This window comes from Micropterus dolomieu, linkage group LG01, assembly GCF_021292245.1.
Source record: "Micropterus dolomieu isolate WLL.071019.BEF.003 ecotype Adirondacks linkage group LG01, ASM2129224v1, whole genome shotgun sequence".
NCBI classification, from domain to species: domain Eukaryota; kingdom Metazoa; phylum Chordata; class Actinopteri; order Centrarchiformes; family Centrarchidae; genus Micropterus; species Micropterus dolomieu.
In genome coordinates, this window is record NC_060150.1 from 32,632,928 (window position 1) to 32,642,720 (window position 9,793).

General features: G+C 41.4%; 2 protein-coding genes across 2 annotated transcripts; both read left to right on the forward strand.

The window, feature by feature from the left end:
• Positions 1-2,217: 2,217 nt before the first annotated feature.
• si:dkey-73n8.3 (uncharacterized protein LOC100150965 homolog) lies at positions 2,218-4,955 on the forward strand (the record flags this gene model as incomplete). Its single annotated transcript, XM_046065658.1, has 6 exons — positions 2,218-2,353; positions 2,750-2,905; positions 3,003-3,107; positions 3,417-3,623; positions 4,163-4,355; positions 4,853-4,955. Coding segments are annotated over 6 exons (900 nt in total), but the record flags the coding sequence as incomplete, so codon positions are not given.
• A 787-nt stretch (positions 4,956-5,742) lies between these two features.
• LOC123981090 (retinol dehydrogenase 12-like) lies at positions 5,743-9,605 on the forward strand. Its single transcript, XM_046065774.1, has 5 exons — positions 5,743-5,885; positions 6,507-6,622; positions 8,647-8,802; positions 9,181-9,285; positions 9,601-9,605. The coding sequence occupies exons 1-5, from the start codon at positions 5,743-5,745 to the stop codon at positions 9,603-9,605; spliced, it is 525 nt and encodes a 174-aa protein (XP_045921730.1).
• The last annotated feature ends 188 nt before the right edge of the window (positions 9,606-9,793 follow it).

Consider the following 9,793-nt stretch of genomic DNA (forward strand, 5'->3'; position numbering starts at 1 on the left):
TTCTGTGGTTCCTTTATGTCAACTTTCCTATTCTGGGATCAACAAATTACAATGAAGGAGTCGTTTATCTCTTCAAGATGATCTATAATCTTTGTGAAGCAATGCTAATTACACATGTGGCAAGGCCTCTCTGTCTTGGTCCCCCTGTTGACAGACAGACAGACAGGCAGCCTTTCATCAAGCCTGGGGATGGCGAGCAGCTGTGAGGAGAAACTAATCTAGCAGTCAGACCAGCTAGCGTCACAGAGAGACCACATGAGAGGAGCTGGCAGCACTCATTTAGGCCTGGTTTGGGTCAGCAGGAGTGTGTTTACACATATATATGTGTGTGTGTGTGTGTGTGTGTGTGTGTGCGCGCGCGCGCGCGCATCTTGTCTTGGCTTATTTTATGGTTGTTTGTGAAAACAGGAAGTTATGACTAGCTTTCACATGGTTTACATGAGACCTGGCTGGCCGGCCAACACAGAACCTGACTGTAGATTTAAAGGATTTCAGCTTCTTTTTTTTTCAGCCTCCCATGTGTGAGAAAAACAGTCTCTCATTTGACTGAAGATATGTAGGAAGTTGTTACAGTCCACCCCCTAGTGGTAACTGTATGTTAGAAAGGCATATGAACAATTTTGACTTTGAAGGCACGGCTCTGTTTTTTTATAAGAAGCTCCTACGTTGACCAGATATAGTCTGCAGTCTCATTTAATATGCTAATATATATGGCCCATTTATCACTACACACCCAATTTTTAAATGGCAATAAAATAAAAGGAATTGATGCCGCTGAAGAAGGGGAGGGGAGTCCCACTCTTGATTAATGCTGCGGGTTCAGCGTTATATAAATTTGGTCATGGTCACCCCAATCAACAGTTAGGAGAACAGCCTTACATTTAGCTGGGTGATAACTGAGACCTTCCTGCGGAAAGCACCAGGAAATCCACAGTGGGGAAATGCTGAAATTACAGCCGGCTCACCTGTGGATGCGGGTTTTCAATTTCACCTGCAGTGGCTCTTCTGAACAGACACTTCTGTTCATTCATCCGATCCCGTTTCTGGTTACGTCAAAGATACACTGATTTTGTGTGCAGGACACATGAGGAGCTTACAAATATGATAAAGTGCTTTAAATGAGCGTTAAATGAAACTCCCAAATGGTAATTTCACTCAGCAACACCTGGACAAGCAGGTATAACACTAAAATGCTGCTTACAGGTTAATGTATCAACATAAAGAAGTATATTTCTTTGTGGTATATCTACTTTTACTCAAATGAAAGATGTAATATTTCATTTACCACTGACAGGCAACAATAATACTTTTTTCAGCATAATAAAAGAAAAGAAACATGACATCACAACAATTTGTTGTGTAAGGAGTCTGCTGAGTCAATTATTATCATCACCATGACATAATTAAGCTGTAAATATATCAACCAATTAGTTCTCTACAATGACACACTTCCAACAGAGGAGGATTTGTATGTAATTATGACTTCCCAATGCACCCTAAACCATTTAAAGGGCAAATACATAATTCTCTCTCTCTCTCTCTCTCTCTCTCTCTCTCTCTCTCTCTCTCTCTCTCTCTCTCTCTCTCTCTCTCTCTCTCTCTCTCTCTCTCTCTCTCTCTCTCCCTGATTTCTCTGCCATCCCCTCCTTTAAATATCTGGAATTGAGACAACATCAGTGAAATAAGGAGCCACTTCATTTTTAGGAGGGATAGTGCAATTTTGTGTCACCAACTACAGAAATGCAAGCAATCAGGTAAGACACTTCTCATGTAGGTTATCGTCACCAGAAAGAAAGAGGATAAAAGTAGACTTGTCACTTTTAAGAAGTGGGGGGGGGGGGGGTTATGTTAAATACAAGAAAAAAATATTAACAAAAAAATGTCTATTCACAAAATTCTTCTATTTACCCCTTTTGGGGTATAAGGTGGAGGTTGTTGCTTTGGGTCTGTTCAGACAGACACTGAAACGTCAAGTATAGTTGTCAAGTCAGATCAAAACCTGTGACTTTTAACTTCATTTTATACATTGACTGTGGTTACTGGCATTCACTGTTTTGCTTTAGGCGGTGAACCTCACCCACCTTGTAATTTAGCTACAGGAAGTTTAAACAAACATGTCACATAAACAATAATTTATTCCCTTCACTTTTCTTACAAAGCTCTTTTTTTTTTATTGTATGTCAAGATCCCTCTTAATATTGCTCTAATCATTTATACCTTCACACCTCACGCCTCAGGTCTCTGTTTATCCCCAAGTGGTCTTCAGATGTACGACTGGAAGGGAAGACAGCTATAGTAACAGGAGCCAACATTGGAATAGGCAAGGAGACAGCAAAAGACCTGGCCAGCAGAGGCAAGCAAGCAGAGCTGCACATTTAAAGGCAGTCAAATGGGCATGACTCTTTGGATTATTCTTTCTTGCTGTGTGAATCAGAGCGCCTGTGTGGAAAATGTTTAACAAGCCCACACAAGAATAACAAATATAATGAGGTGGCTCAAGTATTGAAGTGGTGGATTAAATGAAATAAACAAATGCTGGTTTCAATAAAAGACAGCTCAAAATATGTGACACCAGAGCAGAGAACTGGTATTATAATTTGTTGCTGCCATAGTGAATAGGTTGGTTGTGTAAACTCCAAGACAAAGAGACATATTTAAAAGTCCCACTCATCATCGTATCTTGTTGAAATTTTAACATGAATGTACACGCAAAAACACAGTCAGCATTAAGAGATATTAATCTCCGTAGGTGCACGGGTGATTTTGGCATGCAGAGACATGGCAAAAGGAGAGCAAGCTGCTTGTGACATTATGAGGGAGGTGAAGGGCGCCAAGGTAGTCGCCAGGCAACTGGATCTGGCTGATACCAAATCAATCTGCCAGTTCGCTGAGAATATCTACAACAGTGGGTGGCACACACATACACACACACCAGAATACAGTATAATGTTTTCAGAAAGACTGTAATGCAGCTAATATATAGCCTATATTTTGTTTTCCAGCTGAGAAGGCTCTTCACTGCCTGATCAACAATGCAGGTGTGGCTATGTGCGCTTACAGCGTTACTGCAGATGGATTTGAGATGCAGTTCGGAGTCAATCACTTGGGTATGAGATTAAAATACTGAGGAAAAACACAACTTTTAGTTAGATTTTGCATGTGTTTAGTTAATGTCAGGTATGTATAAGGATGTGTCTTATTGGTTAAAATGAATTTAATTGGGGGCCCTGCCAGTGGCCCTCACTACTTTTCAATCTGTGAGCCAATCTCTAAAGCCTTTCTGTATTAATTTTAAAGTTGCCTATAAATATATTTCTTCCCAAGTTTTACTTTTTGCTCCTTCTGCGTGTTATTTTCTGTCGCTCAAAACTCCTGGTCTTCCTCTTGAGTTTCACCCCGACTTTCTCCCTCTTCAGGTCATTTCTTTCTGACCTTTCTGTTACTGGACTTGCTGAAGCACTCGGCCCCTTCCCGAGTCATCAACTTGTCATCGGTAAGTCACACAATGGGCAAGATCCAGTTTGATGACCTGGGCGGCAAGGACTACCACCCTGTCAGGGCCTACACACAGAGCAAGCTGGCCAACGTCCTGTTTACCAGAGAGCTGGCCAGGAGAACTGAGGGTAGGGTGTGTGTGTTTGTGACCCAGATTATGCAACATGTACTGTATGTTTGTCTTTATGAGTCTTTCTGTGCCTCCTTGTCTCTTTCCCTGTGCGTAAAAAATCAATCTGCATCTCTATCCAGTGTGAGAGTCTCATGCCTCAACCACGATCGCTCTGGGCAAGAAACAGAGCAAGGAGAAACATGTCTGCAGAAAGCACAGTTGTCTTACAGAATAAGTCATTGCTCCAATGATCACACCTTGTTTGCCATTCTCACTATTAATCTAACAACTTCTATAGAGATGATTAAGAGCAAAGAATGGCTTGTTGTATTATTAAGGTATTATCATGATGTAGCAAACTATGCAGACCATCCATGACTGTATGCATATGTAAAACTGATGAATGCACCATGGATTCTGAATGTAACCGGTGTTTGACTATTGCTATCTTTATAAGATCTCAGATTGAAGAGAACAATCAAATGAAATAGAAAACCACCATCTAAACCCATTTGGGAAAAGGTTCTATACCTTAATTCATACATTTGCCTACAGCTCTTGGTGTGATGGCTTACTCTGTGGACCCCGGCCTTGTGAGAACTGAAATAACAAGGCACCTAAGGCGCCCTCTTGTGGACATAATCAAGATCTTCGGTTTTCTAATCAAGACCCCAGCAGAGGGAGCCAACACCACCATCTACTGCACCGTCACTCCTGAAAACCAGCTGCTCACTGGAGGATACTACAAGTCAGTTTGAAATGCTACTGCAGTGGCAGCGGAACTCAAGATCAGTCAATTCAAATGAGCCAAACCAAGCCACTTAACAAGCCACCTATGAAGTGACCTGGTAGCATCACACCATACATTGTCATTAACATAGTTCTCACAAAGTCACAACATTAATCACAAATTACATCTCATTTTAGCTTAGGCTTTGTGGGCGTTGCAGTCTTCTTAGAAAGTGCCAAATGCAAAAATATGTCAATCAGCTATGTGACAGCTATGTCTAAAAGCATTCTCAGCTGCTAGTAGGCCAAGTGCTGAAGGTACACAATGTAGCCTACTCTTCCCCTGAGACACACTGTTAAAGCAAATCCACGTAGAAGCCATCATTCATGATTGGTTATCTCTCCTTAATTCTGCAGTAAATATATAATAGGGTGTTTAAAAAGGCATTTTAAAACTTAAAATGTTTCATGTGCCAAAGAAGTTGATGTATTTCCTCTCCTTTCCTCTCCTTACAGGGACTGTGCAATTGCAGAGAGCTGCAGGGCAGCCCAGGATGATGGCACTGCTTTAATGCTGTGGGCTGTGAGCTGCCACCTGCTAGGCATCCGCTGGAGATAGACTCAGAATTATATATATATAAGCTCTCCTACATGCTACAAAGCTATTCATGAGCACATATAGTGATACCCTCAATACCACAAATATTATGCTGAAGATGTTTAGTGAATGCTGAAAATGTGATGTGTAATAGACAAAAAAATTATTTGTATTAATACTACAAAGTGTATGGTCCAGACCAGCTATATAAAAAGTACAATGAGATAACTTGTGTTATGAATTGGCTCTATATAAATAAAAATAAATAGCAGCAGCTAATAATAAATATCACTGATATTCCAACCTGCTGATTGATCTCGTGTTTCTTATTCTTGGTTCAGTTGCATAAACAGTATGACAGCATATAGCAACCATTGTTTTAATCTTCACACTTGTTTCAAGAACTCCTGTTCTCAAGGAATTGTTGAATAATTGGCAAGATTATGTTTTTTGTTGTGTGCTTGGTTGCATTATTCTCAAGACAAAATCTGATTATGTTACAACACAATCAACCATTACTACTGATGCTTGTAACATTCATCTTCTTCTAACAGGTAATTGGAGGTCTTGGTGGGCTACATCAAGCTGTTTTTACATTTGTACTTTCCTTATGTCAAACCCTGCAGTGATTTGACAGACTAACTGAGATTTTGAACCACTTTTCTTGAGTCAGCTGAGTCCATAACTCGACTTTCTCCAGCAGCAGGAGGCGGGAGGACAGCTGCCTGCTCTCCAGCCTTCAGCCCTGTGAAGTTGTGAATCAATTATGCGTCAGCTCGCTCCTGATTGGCCCAGTCTTGGTACTGCGATGACAGACGAGGCGGGGTGGGGAGAGCTGAGAAGCACGAAATGCACTGATGAACTGTTGGGAAGGCTGAAGGAGGTAAATTCGTTTCCCGCTAGTGGCTCACTGGTCCTGAGGTTTTGCTCTGAAGGAAGAATGTACTGCAGGTAGGACAAAAAACAAAAAACAACAACCACAAAAAACACAACCGGTGAAAAACGGCAAAGACAAGGTGGTTGTCTTTATTAATAACATGCTAGATATTGTAGGCAGCAGATCTGGCAGCAGATTAGACCTGTGTAAAAATGTATCATTTGTGGTGCCGATTCAGTTTTTCTGTGATTGAAAAAACAGTTTAATTAACCACTCTGATTGTTTCTTTTTTGCTCCTGTGAATCTGTTGCAGTGAGTTTGAGCTGAAGATTTTCTTTCATTCTTGCAGCCAGGTATTTTAATATTACAATAATAATCAGGGACTATAACTACAGATCACCTATTATATGTACAAGATATAACAAACACTGTGCTTAAATGGAACAAATTTAAATTTCTTCTGTTAAAGAGTCACTGTGATCATCAATTTATTGATCATGTTTAGCAAGTTTGATTTTTCTGTTAGCATATTTTTAGATTACACACAAGGATCAGGTTTCTGGCTAAACCAAAGTAGATTATTGACAGCAATACCAGGGGGGGATTGGAAACGTATCCTTTAAGTTATTATGAAGGGAAATACTATTTTTTTATCAACATACTGGTGCTTTACCGGGTGTGTGTGTGTTGTTCAGGAGTGTGTGCTGTAACCGCTGGTCATCTGAGGAGAGGTTAGATGGGAAAACAGTCATCATCACTGGAGCCAACACTGGCATTGGAAAAGAAACAGCCAGGGACCTGGCAAGAAGAGGTACTGCACACACTTGTCTGTCTCCACCTGCCTCAGTCTCTTTCTGACTCAGTCTGCATCCACGTGTGCCTGCCCTGTGTTTTGCCTTTTTAATTTTCACTAACTTTCACACCATGCCTTACACATTCCACTCTTTTCTGTGGAGTTAAGTACTTCTAATGCTTGGAGGGTTTAAAGCTATAAAGTGTGATCTCTGAGTGTGGCCCCTGTCCTCAGACCTCCACCATAGAATTAGGTTAAATGCTACTGGCTTGCTTTTTCAATGTGCATAATACTGTATATTTTTTTATGGGAATATCAGGCTGTATCAAGTGATTGTGTAACCTCAGCATACCTTAACCTCTTACATATTCCAGAAAAGAGATTTGAGGCTATGTTAACTAAAATGAACACTTCACCAATACAAGTGAAAGACGAATGGCAGTGATGGAGGACAGGCAAGGCATCGAGGGGACAGAGGGAGCATTGTGAGGGTCCGTTCCCCTCCCGAGCCGGGCAGGCAACAAAGAGAGATGGGAGGATGTACCCAGCAATGCACACACAGACACACACATGAAAACCGGTTCTGCGTACTGTACATGATTCAGTTTGTTAATTAGTCTACACTTGAATCTACCTCCACTGTGTCTGTGTGTGTGTGTGTGTGTGTGTGTGCGTGCCTGTCTGCCTGTCTGTCTGTGCACATTTCGCTTTTATTTTGTAAATGAAAGGGAAACCAGGAATGTTATTTAACAACAACATGAAAAGTGGGGAGAAAAAGGACATGATGAAAAAAATCATTACTGCCTGAGGGAAATAACAATACTGTGGTCCCTGCCTCTGGAGAATTCACTGTCAAATCACCTTTCAGTAAATGGGATTATGTAAAAACACAATGACAACATGATTAGATTTCCAAAGATTCATGGAACAGAATGTTCCTTCGGGGCACTGTATCAGGAAAAATACAAACTAAATCTCAGCCTTTTGAATCATTCATCTGTTTGGTTATAACATAGATTTATAGGTGCATTTATGTTCTTAGGCTTGACTTAAGTCATTATTTTGCCCTTATTTGCATAGTGACATTATTTATGCATGTGTAACGGTGTGTAAATATCTGCTGGATAATCTTTAACGTGGCTCAATATAACCTTCCGTTTGTTTACTACTTTATTTTATTGAAATGAACTTTAGGCTACCGGGAAAATGAGGGAACAACAGGGTTTTCTCACATGGGAACAGCAGGGGAGAAACAAAGACACTGGGATGGGATGCAGACGCTACGCTCCAACTGATTAATGGCTCTCCTCTTTCATAATTGCTGGGCACAGCAGCTATTTTGTATGTTGTGTGTGTGTGTGTGTGTGTGTGTGTGTGTGTGTGTGGCGGTGGGCAGGGGTCGTCTGTCTATCTGGTTGGGTGGGTGAGAGAGTGAGAGATTGTGTGTATGTGTCCTCAAAGCCCCTCTCTGGGCTCATTAGGGAGAATGCATCGCAATTTGCGTCAGAGAATGAGAATGACACAGTTGACAGAGTCTTGTGTTCATGTGAGCGGAGCAGTCGGCTAAATGAGATGCTGAATGAGAGTTTGGAGAACATTAAATGAGGATAAAAAGCACACAGAGAGATTTAGGTACTTCCTCCTTAATTGACGAAGGGAGCTTTGTGTGCCTGCAAATGAGCAAAACTTTTGTAGTTTTTAGTTTGGAAACTTTATATTACTTTATTTTCAGCCATTAGTTTGATACAGTAAAAATGGTTATAAAAAATGGTCTTCTCGTGACATGTACTGTATAAGGTTTACTTGCAGCAGAAAGACAAAGCCTCAAACAAAACGAGAAGAGATACCATTCTGAAATGCTTATTCTTACTCAGGGACATGAGTGGACTGGAGTCTCTCCTAGCGAGCACACAAACTTGTACGTTGAGGCGATTTAAAGTTTCAAGTTCACACGAGCGGCATGTCTTTAGACTGTGGGAGGAAAGTAGTTTGGAATGGGGCGAGCATGAGCTTAACTCGTGACCTTTGGCCTTGTTTCTCAGGTGCGCGCATCGTCATGGCATGCAGAGACCTGGAGAGGGCAGAGGAGGCGCGGGCGGAGATCTTGGAAGACACGGGAAACGAGAATGTGATCATCAGGAAGCTGGATCTATCGGACACCAAGTCCATCAGAGCGTTTGCTGAGCTTATCAACAGAGGTAGTATCAACAAATGTGTTCACTTTCTGAAATACCGATGGGTTTCCGAAATGGGGAAGCTGGGGTTCTGCAGTCGGTTGTCCATTCATCACATGGTTTGTGGGTCAGTCCCTGTATCCTCCTGTCCGACTCTCTATGAGCTAGACACTGGGCTCTAAGTTGCTCCTGATTGTTGTGCCACTGCCTTGCATAGCAGCCCTGCCACCAATGATGTGTGTGCATGGGCTGGGAGGAGAACAGCAACATCACTATAAAAAGTGCAGTTCATTTACCAAACATCAACCGCATTTGTTATACCATTTATTATTTAGCATATGATAGTTCTGGGAAATAATTTCTAACTTCCTTATCTTTTTTGTGTTTTTCTATTCTTTTCAGAAGAGAAACAAGTGAATATCCTGATAAATAATGCAGGGATCATGATGTGTCCCTACTCCAAGACTGTAGACGGGTTTGAAATGCAGTTAGGGGTCAATCATCTGGGTAAGTCCTGGCGGAAATCTCTAACTGGATTAGAAAGTACATTTTTTGAGACTCTGTCAAGCAGGCATAAAATGGAGCAAAGTGGTTTATGATTATGTAGAGATAGGAGGGGTTTTCCTACTAAAGAAGGTATATTTTATATTTATGTTAGGTGGTATTACAACACATGTGCAACCAAGCTGACCGACCTGACCAAAATATCAGTCAGGAAAAGGAACCAGAGCTTCATATATTCTTCAAGCTATCAGTCTGTTTTCCCTGTATTGAATGACTTCCTTCCAAATGATCCTTTCCTCTGTGGTATTTCTGTCACAGGCTGAGAGAAGAACAATCTGTGCTTGAACATCATGGTCACCCACACACATATGCGCACACACATGCAGAAACAACACAAACGTGGCGGGGCGGGTGGGGGGGTTGATCATGAAAAACAACCACTTGTGACTCCAACTCACATGGAATCAGACGTACACCAATGACTTTCCTCAGGTCACTTCCTGTTGACTTA